This window comes from Ochlerotatus camptorhynchus, unplaced genomic scaffold, assembly GCF_037179485.1.
Source record: "Ochlerotatus camptorhynchus isolate MF236.1 unplaced genomic scaffold, CSIRO-AGI_Acam_v1.1 ptg000293l, whole genome shotgun sequence".
NCBI classification, from domain to species: Eukaryota; Metazoa; Arthropoda; class Insecta; order Diptera; family Culicidae; genus Ochlerotatus; species Ochlerotatus camptorhynchus.
Window position 1 is genome coordinate 72,647 of NW_027040782.1, and position 14,198 is coordinate 86,844.

Consider the following 14,198-nt stretch of genomic DNA (forward strand, 5'->3'; position numbering starts at 1 on the left):
GAATCTCGGGAAAAAGTGGTCATGGCAAAGACCCGCGGCGTGACGGCACCCCCGGAGAGATCACCAGCGGTACTGGCTCCGATCGTTGGGTTCCTGTTCCCGCGTAGGGACGTAGACTCCTGGCCGCGGATTAGGGAGAAGTGTCTAGAGTGACGAACAGTGAACTTGGCGGTATTGCCAAGTCGCTGGTGGTGGGCAAGGCCCCGGGCCCAGATGGGATCCCGGTTGTGGCTCTGAGGGCGGCCGTTGCGGAAAATCCAGACATGTTCCGTTCTGTTTTTCAGACCTGCCTGGACGTAGGCATCTTCCCAGATGCGTGGAAGCGGCAGAAGCTGGGGCTGCTCCCGAGGCCAGGAAAACCCCCTGGGGACCCGTCAGCATACAGGCCCATTTGTTTGTTGGACACCACTGGGAAACTGCTTGAGAGGGTCATCCTCAACAGGTTGTCGGCCTACACCGAAGGTGTAGACTAGTCGGCCTGTCAAGCAGCCAGTATGGGTTCCGTAAGGGCAGATCCACGGTGGATGCCATCCGCGACGTCATCCAGACGGCAGAGGTGGTCCACCGGAAACGAAGGGGCATTCGTTACTGCGCGGTGTTAACTTTAGATGTGAAGAACGCGTTCAACAGCGCGTGCTGGGGGGCGATAGCCCGCTCGCTACACCAGCTCCAAATTCCCGGAGGGCTGTATGAGATTCTGGAAAGCTACTTCCATAATCGTGTGTTGACGTACGACACAGAAGATGGCGAAAAATGCGTTAGAGTCACCGCAGGAGTGCCACAAGGCTCCATTCTGGGCCCGGTGTTATGGAACGTCATGTACGATGGACTGTTAAAAACGAGGATAAAATTCCCGGTAGGCGTGAAAATTGTACGTTTTGCCGACGATGTCACGCTGGTAGTCTACGGGGAATCCCTCGAAGAGGTAGAGCTGACAGCGGCTCACTGCGTCAAGCTTGTGGAGGAATGGATGAGATCCAGGAAACTGGAGCTCGCCCATCACAAGACGGAAGTGGTCGTAGTCAACAATCGCATGTCAGTACAGCATGCGACGTTGACAGTCGGCGGAAGCACAATTAGGTCTGTGCGCTCTTTGAAACTCTTGGGGGTTATGCTCGATGATAAGCTCAGCTTCGGCTGCCACGTCGAGTACGCCTGCAAGAGAGCGTCTATGGCTGTGGGGGCATTATCCCGTATGATGTCAAACAGCTCGGCAGTGAATGCCAGTAAACGCATAGTATCTATCCTCAGATACGGCGGCCCTGCGTGGGCTGCGGTACTGGATATTGACTGCCACAGGCGGAAATTAGAGAGCACACACAGGCTTATGTGCTTGAGGGTGGCCAGTGCATACCGCACTATCTCGAGAGTGGCCGTCTGTGTCATAGCAGGGATGATGCCAATCAGCCTTATCATTAAGGAGGATGTGGTGTGCTATGACGCGAGGACCGTTCGAGGGGTGCGCAACAACGCGCGAGTTGTGTCGACCGCGAGATGGCAATCGGAGTGGGAAAACTCCACAAAGGGGAGGTGGACTTAAAGCTTGATACCTTCCGTATCAAGCTGGGTCAACAAGCGCCATGGGGAAGTAAACTTCCACCTGACACAGTTCCTGTCAGACCATGGCTGCTTTAGGAGCTACCTGCATAGGTTCGGACATGCAAGTACTCCCATCTGCCCCACGTGTGCTGGTGTCGAGGAGACCGCCGAACACGTTGTGTTCGCCTGTCCACATTTCGAGCCAGTATCGAGCGCTATGCGGAGCGGATACCAGTCCGGATAGCATCGTTCCTAGGATGTGTGGTACCACCGAGAACTGGAGCGCGGTGGTGACTGCGGTCACCCACATAGTTTCGGAATTACAACGACAGTGGCGTGCCGAGCAGCAGTTGCCTACTGCCCGACTAGGTCGAGAGTATTGCTAGAGGCGCCATAGCGCTACAGCGGCCCCTCCCACGAAGTAATGCCTTCGGGCGGTTCCGGGGAGGTCAAGGGCCAAGCGCACAGGGTAAGGTTTAGTGGGTCGGGAGTGAAATTCTCCCACACCCTGAGTTCCTTCTCAGGTGTCTGTGAGCAGATTCCCCCCTGTATGAAAAAAAAGGGGTTGCCAAAGCCCAGGGAAAACGGGACTACCCATAAAATGACTACAATTTTACACATTTATGAGTAATTGCTAGTACAAAAGTGAATAAAATTTATGCATTTATGAGTAACAGATACTCATAAAAGGTGTAAAAAATACACACATTTTAGGTGTAGTCCCGTTTTAGCCGAATATGCATACTTTATAGTCAAAATTGAGTACTTTATAGTCATTTTTGCGGTTTCCGTGTAGACAACACATTTTTAAGGAACACGAGAATATAAGGCTATCGTTAGTTGTAGGCAGCCGTCTTCTTCAGTCAAACGTCAGTGACGTCGCGTAACTTCACTTTTTACATGTGCACCAACTTTGAAAACTTGATTTATACTCAAAACGTTAGCAAAAATGCACAGAATTATCCAGTTTCACTGTTATCTATCCGCTAAAAACAATATTTTGAAATTTTGTAACGTTCTGTGAGTTGGTGCACAGGTAGATTAAGCTTTGGAGCAATCCCACCCAAAGGATTTCGGATAAATCAAGACGTCCGCACCGCATGCTCTTCTATAGATTAAGACAGAGTAGTACCTATATATTCTACAATCAAATCGTATCGTCAAGTGCTGTCTAAATGATTCACACTGTTGTTCACAAACTTGGAATACTTGAATTGCGTCGTTCCCATCGTCTCCTCGACCATCGGCGGCCAAAGATCGAGAACTCAGATGAGACGCATTGCATGTGTTAGTACATTTTGTCAAATGTTGGATTACACAATGTTAAAATGTCAGAACAGTACAAACCAAGATGCTTAATTTCGCGCGACCTTCCGCACGCGGAAGAAAAACTTAAAACCTATACTTTTACATACACAATGAGCCTATAAGGTTCTATCGTCTTTTTAAAATAAAAATAAAAGAATGTGTCTGCGGGAGCGCTTCCCTCAGGTGCATTCATTCAAGGGAAAGCGGGGACTATGGAGGGGGAGTTGGTTTTTCATAATTTAACTGTTTTGTGTGTACTATTTTATCGAAGAGATTGGACTTATTCGGTGGCGCCAGTGTCGACAAACTGCACGTCAAACAGTTGTCGGCATGCGGCGGCGGCAGCCTCCTTGCGTGCCAATTTCTTCGAACGGGCCTTACCAATGAAACGTTGCCCATCGACAGTCACTCCGACGGAGAACTCCCGCTTGGCCGGATCGTTGCTGTTGTTCGAGCCAAGATCCTCGTACGGGATTTGCGGGCGCATCTGTGGATAGAAACGAATGGGTTAATAATTTGTGGACTGTGGGGATGACTTGCGGATTGAGGTAACTTACAAATGCAAGAAGAGCAGTTGGGTGTCGGGTAGGCGCATCCGAGGGAATATCAGCCTTGGTCTTTGGCACCTTCGGGGCCAATGGATGGACACCGGTTTCGGTGAGCTTGACTGGCGCTTTGGCGGGCTTGATGGCCGGAATTTCGAAACCCTCATTCTGCCACTCGTTGAACAGCTTGTACAAGGCGTACGAAGCCAAATGCAACATTGGTACATCATCGCTTTCCGACACGTCGGACATTTCAACATCTTCATTGCTGGTGGCATTACCGTTGTTGCCATTGTTCGCAGCAGGGGCCTTGCTTTCAGAAGTCTGACGAGCCTTGGCCATCTGGGCAATGACCAGATCACGCAGAGCCTTTTCCGAAGCACGAGCCTTGGCCAGATGTTTGTTCGGAGCGGTGGCCTCGTAGCGCACGTTGTTGACCACGATTTCAGCCGTCGTCTCCTGGCCATTGGTGTTGATGGTGAACTCGCTCATTCCGGGTCCTTGCAGCTCGTGGAGAGCCACGACGGCATTCTTCGGAGTCAGCAGCTTACGCAAACGGCGCAGCTGGCGAGCCTTGCGCTCCTTCTCTGTAAGATCGGATGGAAAGTGTGATGTTAGTATTTAAGGACCAAGGCTTTTAGAACCACATATTTTCGACCAGGAAATCATAGAGTAGACAATCAAATCACGTCGTGAACTGCCGTACCAATTTGTTATAACTTTCAAAACGAACAGCTCTCAGATTTGCGCAGTGTTTGTAATCATTTTTTTTTTCTCGGCAGGAAGACCAAATTGAATCTTTGACAAAGGTAACGGATAGTTTGATAGGCACTCACCGAGACGCTTACGATCGGCCGCGCTCAGATTCTTGCGGTTGGCAAAGATCTTGCGCATCTTGGCGCCGATTCCTCCCTCGGAGTCTTCGCCTGCATCATCGACCGGCATGGTATCGTTGTTGTTCTGAACAGGTTCTTCAACTTTTGGCTCCACTTGCGGTTGTTCTTGTTGCTAGGGATAAGACAAAAGACAGAATATTACTACCATGACGTTATCCTGGTTCTCGCGAATCGAAACTTCGGGGGTATGGGCAGGTTTTTTTTTTTTGGGAGTTGCGCACTCAATTTTTTGGCAAGCGGCGCATACACTCTCGGACTCGGCAAAACTACTGACACTGACTGCAACGAGAGATTCTCGATTTTTAGTGATGCTATGCGTGGAGTTTTCGCTTTCAGAGAAGTTCCGGTGGCGCACCTGTCGCTAGTTCTGTTCTGGAGAAAAATGCGCGCACGCCAATAAATCGATGTGTTGCTGCTCTCTTACCGGTGGTGTAAAGAGACCTTGTGATTGGTTATTTGAAAATGTGTGTGTCTAGCAAATACATACTCGTTCTACATTACCGCCATGTGTTTCTTTCGTTTTGGGTATTGCTGCTGGGAGGAGCGCGCGCAGAAGGATTCACCAGGCCCCGGATCTCATTCGTCGCACGTTGTGTGTCTTTCCTCTCCACAGGGCTCTAGCTAGCGCACCACACGCGGACTTCCGGCGAAGCAGGGCATCTTTCCTCCACTCTATAGCTATGGCCATTTTCTATTGCGTGTGCTCTCGTGAGCTCCTCCTCATCCCTGACTGGGAAAGAACGAGGGAGCAGTGTTTCTGTACCCCAACGAAAACGAGTTTTGATTTTTGGCACAACAAAAATAAGTAGTTTGTTCTAAGAAGAGACGGAGTGGAACAATCGGCAATCACTACACACATCATTATCATTGAACGTGTGTGTGTGTATGTGTGTGCGCGTTTGTGTGTTTGCGTTTGAGAAGGAGAGAGGTGGAACGGCTAAGAATTCGAATGCTTCACCTAGTGTCACGAACTCTCGCGTTGTCGTCGTTATCGGGATTCCTCTGCGTGCTCGTGCTGCGGGCGCGAATCCGGAGACTAGCCGAGAAGCTACGAATTCTAGTCGTGTGGTGCGAACGGTTGCGTGTTTGAAAAATGGGCTGTATGTTGTATTGCAGGCAAAATGTTATCGATGGCACTACTACTTGCTACTTAACTGTTTTAAAGGTAATTTTTATAAGTTGACTAAAATTTACCAAATATACAAGCTCTACTTGAGGTAAATCAAATTATACAGTTAAGTCATCCCAAGGTCAGTAAATATTTAACCCAAAAAAGAGATGGTTTCAGAGGAACACGTTTAAGATGAAAACCTATGGCAGTCTTATTTTCTATGGGTCTGCTTACTTTCACTACATCGAGTGATCATTTCAATTTCATACATAAAGTCTCTGTAGTTTCCGAGATGTGTTTCTTCTTCTTGTTCGGATTTCAAGCTTATTCCTTTTCGCATATTAGCTTATTGTGTGCCCTCAACTTAGTGTTCTAGATGCACTTCCACAGTTATTAATTGAGAGCTTACGATGCCGTCTGTACCATTAGTATAATTGTGTGGCAAGCGCAATCATACACTGTATGTCCAGGGAAGTCGAGCAATTTTCTAACCCGAAACATTCCAAGACCGGATCGGGACTCGAACCCAGCCACCTCCAGCATGGTTTTGCTTTGTAGCTGCGCCTTTACCGAGTGAGCTAAGGGAGGCCCCGTTTCCGAGATGTGTGCCGTGTAAAATTCGAGGTGGCAGAGTCAATCAGCCATTTGTGGGCTTGGTCCAGGACCAGTAACTCCTTAAAAGTATGATTGTATTGTATTTTAAACTGCTTTTACTTAAAACAATTTTACCTAGGTATTTTGTAATCCTAAAACTGAACATATTTGTAGTTCTGTGGCGAACGTTTCAGCTCAATTGATCTTAAGAGAACAAAATGACAACATGTTAAAGTTGTCATTTTTGTATGAAAATCGGCATGCGCTATTATATCGAACAGCACTGCACCATAATTTAATGGACTGAAAAAGGAACTCTGCAACATGAACAGTGGAGACGTTTTGATTGCTGTCTCAACGAGAATAACCAGCTACCTAAGTACCGCGCCCATCTAAAGTCTACTGGAACAGCTCTGAATTGCCGTTAGAATTTCTCCAAAACATTATCAGTATTGGTGCTGTCTACCTACATCCAGATCGAAAAAAAAAACTAGTGCACGATCACCCGTGAGCATGTGGAATCGTTAGGCTCGATTGAGTCTCGAGCTTGTATTTGGGGACTACAACCAAGCTGTGGCAGTGACTCTTCACCTACAGCGGCCCACCATTCATTAATCCACTGCTATCGAATATGCCGGTGGCTTGCTGTGCTCTTTTGGACGGATTTAACTTACTCGGATTTACTCAAGTAAACACTTTTCCGACCCGAAACGGACGTTTGCTAGATCTTGTCCTGGCAAATGATTTCACATTACTGGGCACTTCTACTTCTTTGCCAGTCGAACCACTGATCGGTCTAGATGCTGACCTGGGAGGGAGAAGCAGACTCGAAACATATGAACGTCAAAAGGAGCCAGAATCAAAGTTGTTCCGAACCATTCAAAATTTGTACTAAAAAGGCTAAGTGTGCCCGTGTTTGGTTCTAAGTTTAAATTAAATTTATTAATTTATCAACAAATTTAATGCATTGCAATGATAGAACGTAGATTTTGCTATATATCTACGCAAATTTATTTCTAATTTGAGCTAGTCACTAGGGCCAAACACTGGAGCACTAATGCCATAACTGGCACTCTTATACTAGTTGATGTTCTACGATTTTGGTCCATTTCAGGAAAGCTAGACGTGAGTCGTAATGGCCTAATTCCGACACAAACTTGGTTCATTGCCCGTAGTGAACAATTGGTGCGAAGTTTCGACGAATTCGGAGGGAAACATAAAACGGATTCGTCAGTTGGCATGGAATTGCTCAGACACATTTCAAAGATCCCGGACATTTATGAAGATTACAAGAATTTATTAGATAAAATATTTAGGATTTTAATCATAGAAACCTTATTTACAAGGTCTCTATTTTAAACTTTAATTTCAAGATCCTGGATTTAGTAAACCAAAAATTCCATGATTCTAGAAGATCCCGGACTGTGCATAATGTACATCGGAGAAGGTTAAAAAAAAATACCCGTCAATTTTTTTAGTTAAAAGTCTGATACCAACGTCATTTTTCGTTAATCGTTAATTCGCCTAAATAAATAACAAACGCACCTCACCGAAACATTCCTCCACTGCGTAACCTCTCCGGCAACAAAGTCTTCATCGAAGCAATGCAAACAATGAAGTTAGTGGTAAATAACAAACAACAGGCTGGGTGGGAGCTGTCAAAGAACCGAACAGACGGCACCGACAGTTGTTTGGTCGGCGAGGCGGTCACCATCGCAGCACAATGCTACACCGCGGAAAATAACGAACATTGAACCGGCAAAAAAATCCATCACCCACTGACCCCCATTTACTCCCTAATAAACAAAATAATAATTGATTTAACAACATTCCTCCCTGCTGTCCGTGGACTTGGCAGTAGTTCCAGGAGGCGAAAATCCCTTTACATAGCAAGAGCGGTGTCTTTCAAGCACCCGAACAACGCCAATCGATAACATAATTGCAGCAACAACTTCAACCACATCAGACGCAGAAGCCACTCTCTCTACTTCTCTGTTTGGGAACGCTCGTGGCCAGCTAGATATTAGTACTGCTGCAGTAGTAGTAGTAGTAGTAGTAGTACCTAGCCTATGTACGTAGTACTGAGGACGCGCGAATGTACACTCGACTGTGGGGATAGGTAAGTTACCGAGGCTTTGGTAGATTCACGGGAACGGGAAGAAACAGATAGAAAAGCTATGCGGAAAGAAAACTTGTCGACGCCATCTTGGAAAACGGACGGGAAAAATCTGCACGCGAGTGCGTATGCGAACGTCTGCCTGCCTGCCGCGCCGCTTGAAGATTTTCACCGGATTTTCCGAAGCACCATGCCATCCATGATGATTTTGCGCTGCAAACTGGTTTTCTAGAACCGACAGATTTTCTTTCTACTCTTCCTCGCACACCGAATGTGAATATGCGAGTGAGGTCAGAAAGGGTTCGGGGGAGGAGGGGGAGACTCTACGGATCGTTTTGCGTTCGTGGGTCCAGAACGATTCAGAGGTGAACGGTCTCCGGCCGGGGAGGCCCTACTCCACCCAGAGGGCGGAAGGAGAGCCTCGCCCGGTCGAAGAATCGCCTTGCGGACAATGAACATAACTATATTAGGAAAAGAATTTCTATTTACTCTCATTTCAACCACTTCGCCCCATATTAGACGTCCTGCCAAAAAAGTATCGATGAATGATTAAAAAAAAACGAGATTACAACGAAAATAATTTCTGATGGAAAAGATGAGAATGATTGTAAAAGAAAATGGCCGGTGTCTGGCGCTGATGCGAGAGCAAGTAGCATGAGATCCCCAAATCTGTCACAAAGCAAATACCTGATTGTTGGTGTTTCCGTTGGAAGCTACGAAGCTCTGGTCATACTGCTGCTGTACCTGCTGGTTGCGGTTCTGGGCACCACGGGGATTATTACGGCGATTCATCTTTGATTTTGTTTTTTTTCCACTAGAAGCTGATTCTTCACCAGAAAATAATTTGCACCGCACACTTTTCGGGAGAGCGATACACGAACACAACTCTACACTGCCGGCGATCACGAGAGACTGTGCTGAACGGGAACGATTTCGTCATCGCGAAGCCGCAGCGAAGCATGTAGAAAATGGAACGATTTGACAGCTCAAGTTATGACAGTTCCGGTGTAAAGAAAATGGCAATGATGAAATTTTACCTATGTAGATGGATTCTGCAAAAGGAATGGAATCGATTAAGGGTACGGCCAGGGTAGACGCGACGCGACCAATTCAAAAGAATCTTATTATTTATTATTATTCCTTGCGTGAGTCGCGTCTACCCTGGCCGCGGCCTAAAAAATTCCAACTATGAGTGCCCTAATAAAAATTGTATGGTTAATTTGCTTAACGACGTGTTCTGGGTATCATCCAAACCATTTATGGAATAGTTCAATAATTTGGGTTATCGTTCGTTTATGGTTATTTTTTATTAGGGTGAACGCTCACGCATTATAAAATCGATTGGTTTTATGTATAAAATGCGTATACTTTTCAACCTCCTCTTGTAAAGGCCTGTATTGGCGTCTTGCAGTGAAACTTTTTCATGCTTTCGCCACCTACATTTCGAAGTGAAAACTACTTGAAGGAGGATAATTTCCAAATTCTTCAAGTAAAACAGACGATTTTTGGGGCAAATCGGTACATAAAGAAAAACTAATAATTTCCCGTGGAAACTTTTGTTTGAATCGTGTAAGAAAATGTGTTCGCAAACTAACTGTTATTATTTCGGTATGGATCGGAGATGTTTTCATGGAAAATTATGCATAACAAGTTTGCATGCACAGGGAGAGGTTACCTCCTGCGCAGCGGCATTTTTCGGAAAATGGTGAATATGTGCGATTTCCACTAGGATGAAAGTAGAAATTAAGTGAATTTACTTAGGAAAGGTTGTATTATGCTGGTGGTAATGGAGATTGGTTGTATAGGACGCCAATATTCAATAAATGTTCATTTTGGCCTTTTGTTAGCTAACATATTGATGCTCACAATTTTCGACGGAAAACGCAACGGAACTTGCTTTACTCAACACACACCATACTATAAAATGGTGCTAGATGGTCTTCAAAGTGATAGCAAGATGACAAATCATCTTTATTTTGAGTAATTGAGCAATTTACTTCTGTTTACATCATATTTACGATGCAGCATTGATGGAGCTGTGAAATTAAATGAATATATCTTATGAAAGTTCATCTGGAAAAGTCAAAGATGCACATCAGTCTGATCGTGAAAACATTTTCTTCTTCAATTCGAATGTTATATTGGAAGGATTTAACGCAGGCTTGATAAAAATTATGATTTAATGCTAATTTTCACGAATTTTATATGCAGTCTGTCAACATTATCATCATTATGCAGTGGCGACATCTGCGTCGAGATTTTACGGCAATCTTCCAATAGAGATCGAAGCGAAGCGAAAATCTCATACACAATCTTGCACAAAATACTACATTTTTCACCTGCGTGAAAAACATAATTGACAAATATTTCACTTCGCTTTGAACTGTAAACAAATACGATCCAGCGAAATCGAATTTTGTGGATCGCATCTTTTTCGCTCACGTTAACTTTTTTCACGCATACAGTGCTCGCGAAAAGTTGACGTTTCGAGAAAGAGCGTATCTGTCAGCGAAACGAAATTAGAAGCACGCGAAAAATCATGAAATTTCGCTAGCAAAAAAGGTTGTGAAAAAATGTGTGTGGAACATTTTCCAGTTTCCTTTTTTCGCAGTTTACAGTTCATGTGAAACGAAATCGATCAGTTTACACCTCCGGTGAAGTGAAAATCTGACAGATACGCTCTGCCGAAACGTCAACTTTTCACTTAGCTGCTGCTCTTTTTGCGAGCGCTGCAGGCGCGAAAAAAAAAAATAAACGTAAGCGAAAAAGATGCGATCCACAACATTAGATTTCGCTGGATCGTATCTGTTTACAGTTCAAAGCGAAGTGAAAAATTTGCCAATTGCGTTTTTAACGCTGGTGAAAAAAAATAGTATTGTGTTTCATGTGTGTTGTTGGGTGTCGAAAGGTGTTTCTGGGTGTTTCTTCATCAACCGAAAAAATAAATTTATTAGCAACCATATCCTTCCTGACGTTTATATCTTGAGTAATCGCATTTTCAAGTGCGAAGTTTGTTATTCTCACTTTCGCTCTAGCCTAAAAGATTGGTTTGTTTTGTCATCCTCACTTTCAAACCATCAATACTTGTATATATAGAATAGACAATAATATAACGCTGAAAATGACAGATTCCCCTACAACTCCACCGATGTTTTTTTTTAATGAAAAAGCACAACCAGCCAGCGGGAGGATTTTTTTGAGCTAATTCGACCGCAGCCGATGGGCTTTTTGCGAGGGGGGTGACACATCTAAATCTCAAGTTTAGATAGTCAACAAATCTCACACTAGCGAATCAATCTTCCAAAAATCTTCTTTCATTTGTCGCATCTGCTTGCATCGCTCATCAATTTTTTGCAGGAAATCTTCAGAATCTTTTTTTTTTTTTAATTCTTTATTTAAGAGATTTTTAGCCTTATACCCTGGACAGACTATGGCTTATATCATGTAATATAGGCTGTCTTGCAATGAGCACTCATACATAGGATTTCCAGTGAAAACTAGATGTAAAGGGTGATATGGTCAAAATTTGGTCAAGGGAAAACGCGTGTAAATCGGTGAAATCGTTTATTTAAAAAATCAAATTAAATTTCTTTTTCAAGTTCAATTAGTATAAAATTCAGGAAAAATATTCAGTTAGGCTTCCGCTTTTCCAAATCCGAATTGCCGGGCCTTACGCTTGACCCCTGCCATCAGATTTTGTACAGCCACCTTGTCCACCTTCTTCGCCGCAGAAAGCCAGTTTGCCTTGAACTGCTGCTCGCCCTTAGCAGTTTTTTTGGTCTTCTTTAGGTTCCGCTTGACAATAGCCCAGTATTTCTCAATTGGGCGGAGCTCTGGCGTGTTGGGAGGGTTCTTGTCCTTGGGAACCACCTGCACGTTGTTGGCGGCGTACCACTCCATGGCCTTTTTACCGTAATGGCAAGATGCCAAATCCGGCCAAAACAGTACGGAACAACCGTGTTTCTTCAGGAAAGGCAGCAGACGTTTATTCAAACACTCTTTCACGTAAATTTCTTGGTTGACAGTCCCGGAAGCTATGAAAATGCTGCTTTTCAAGCCACAGGTACAGATGGCTTGCCAAACCAGATATTTCTTTGCGAACTTTGACAGTTTCATGTGCTTGAAAACATCTGCTACCTTTCCCCTTCCTTTTGCCGTATAAAACTCCTGTCCCGGAAGCTGCTTGTAGTCGGCTTTGACGTAGGTTTCGTCGTCCATTACCACGCAGTCAAACTTCGTCAGCATCGTCGTGTACAGCCTCCGGGATCGCGCTTTGGCCGTCGTATTTTGTTTATCATCGCGATTTGGAGTCACTACCTTCTTGTAAGTCGATAGTCCGGCTCGTTTTTTGGCTCGATGCACGGTTGTAGACGATACACCCAGCTTATTTGCGGCATCTCGGAGAGAGAGGTTAGGGTTTCGCTTGAAACTACAGGCAACTCTCTTTGTCGTCTCAGCGGCTTCCGGTTTTCGATTTCCCCCCGATCCAGACTTCCTGGCTGTCGACAAACGTTCCCCAAACACTTTAATTACATTTGTAACGGTTGATTTGGCAACTTTTAGTGTTTTTGCCAACTTTGCGTGCGAGTAGCTCGGATTTTCGCGATGCGCGAGCAAAATTTTGATACGCTGCTCTTCTTGCTTGGACGGCATTTTGACAACTGAAGAGTGAATTCCAAAATCAAAATAGGAGCAATATTCTACACACACACACACCTTCAAAATGAGGGGTGTTCAGGTTTTTTAAATGCAAAATTGAAAGAAATACGTCAAGTTGATATTGACCAAATTTTGACCGTATCACCCTTTATGAGTGCTCATTGCAAGACAGCTTATATTACATGATATAAGCCATAGTCTGTCCAGGGTATTAGGCTAGTTCATCTCTAAATCTTCAGAATCGTCATCAATCTTCTTTCTATCTACTCAGCGTGCGCGCAGCTAGCCACAGCAAAACACAATCTTTTTTGCATCGTAAATAGAGTCGTCCCCCTTGGCTTTTGGAGTGTTCTCGACGATCCGATATTCGTACCACTGGGATCGGCTTCCGTTGCACCACCACCGCCAGGTATTCCCGCATAAACGCGAACCATCACATGACCTTACCGATAATGGTTATAAATTGTTTATAATCCCTGCTAAACTTCAACTGAAATGGTTATGGAACTTTACATGAACGTTTGTGTGATAAAGTTTTAACCTTATGTATTATGGTTTTTTGGAAGCGGACCTTACAAATAATGGGTTGTTAAGAACCATTACCATTCCAAATTCTTGTTTTCTCCATACATTAACTGAAAGAGAACTATATAAGAACGTTTTTACTTATGGTTTGAGAACATTAATCGTTATGGTTATGGTAGTCAGTAAGGTCCATTAATGGTTTTGTATTATCGCTCAACTTTACGTGAAATATATCGTGAATTGGTAATCAGTAATTTACAGGCAACTAATTCGCGATATATTCCACATAAAGTTGATCGATGTTACAAAACCATTCATGGACCTTACTGGTTACCATAACCATTACCATTAATGTCCTCAAACCATAAGTTAAAAGGTCTTAGTATAGTTTTCTTTCCGAAAATGTATGGAGAAAACAAGAATTTTGAATGGTAATGGTTCTTAACAACCCATTATTTGTAAGGTCCACTTCCAAAAAACTATAATACTTAAGGTTAAAACTTTATCATTAAACGTTCATGTAAAGTTCCATAACCATTTCAGTTGAAGTTTAGCAGGGATTATAAACAATTTATAACCATTTTAGGTAAGGTCAATTTATGGTTCGCGCTTATGCCGGTTTCAACGAAGCATAAAATTTATAGCGTTTCGTGGGTCAACCAAGATGAAGATTTAGGAAGCTACATCCTCGGCTTATTGCAAAGCCGTACCTACCGACAAAACATTGTTGACTTTTCTAACCAATTTAAATTGAATATGGAAGCCTAATAAAGCTGGGAGTAACTGGAAGATTTTTTCATTAACTGTTCTCATCACAACTAAATTATAAAACATTTTATTCTTTACTGGTATTAATCGTTTTTACCCGACCTTAGGACCTCTCTCGTTTAACATCCTCCGAAATT

At 44.0% G+C, this 14,198-nt stretch overlaps 1 protein-coding gene across 2 annotated transcripts; it reads right to left on the bottom strand.

Moving 5' to 3' along the window:
• Positions 1-2,654: 2,654 nt before the first annotated feature.
• LOC135706867 (double-stranded RNA-specific editase B2-like) lies at positions 2,655-9,001 on the bottom strand. 2 transcript variants are annotated; one of them, XM_065228540.1, is made up of 4 exons: positions 8,797-9,001; positions 4,229-4,400; positions 3,405-3,979; positions 2,655-3,334 (listed from the first exon to the last, which is right to left on the bottom strand). In XM_065228540.1, the coding sequence occupies exons 1-4, from the start codon at positions 8,899-8,901 to the stop codon at positions 3,128-3,130; spliced, it is 1,059 nt and encodes a 352-aa protein (XP_065084612.1). In that variant the 5' UTR covers positions 8,902-9,001; the 3' UTR covers positions 2,655-3,127. The 2 variants fall into 2 exon arrangements, with proteins under 2 accessions (XP_065084612.1, XP_065084613.1); XM_065228541.1 differs by lacking the exon at positions 8,797-9,001 and adding an exon at positions 4,776-5,074.
• Between the last annotated feature and the right edge of the window lie 5,197 nt (positions 9,002-14,198).

Bases quoted from the DNA above. Each gene is read 5' to 3' on its own strand.
- LOC135706867 (XM_065228540.1), bottom strand. From the start codon at position 8,901: ATGAATCGCCGTAATAATCCCCGTGGTGCCCAGAACCGCAACCAGCAG. The intron at 4,401-8,796 runs GTATTTGCTTTG...TCTTATCCCTAG, and splicing joins ACGGAAACACCAACAATCAG to CAACAAGAACAACCGCAAGT. The intron at 3,980-4,228 runs GTGAGTGCCTAT...CCGATCTTACAG, and splicing joins GGCCGATCGTAAGCGTCTCG to AGAAGGAGCGCAAGGCTCGC.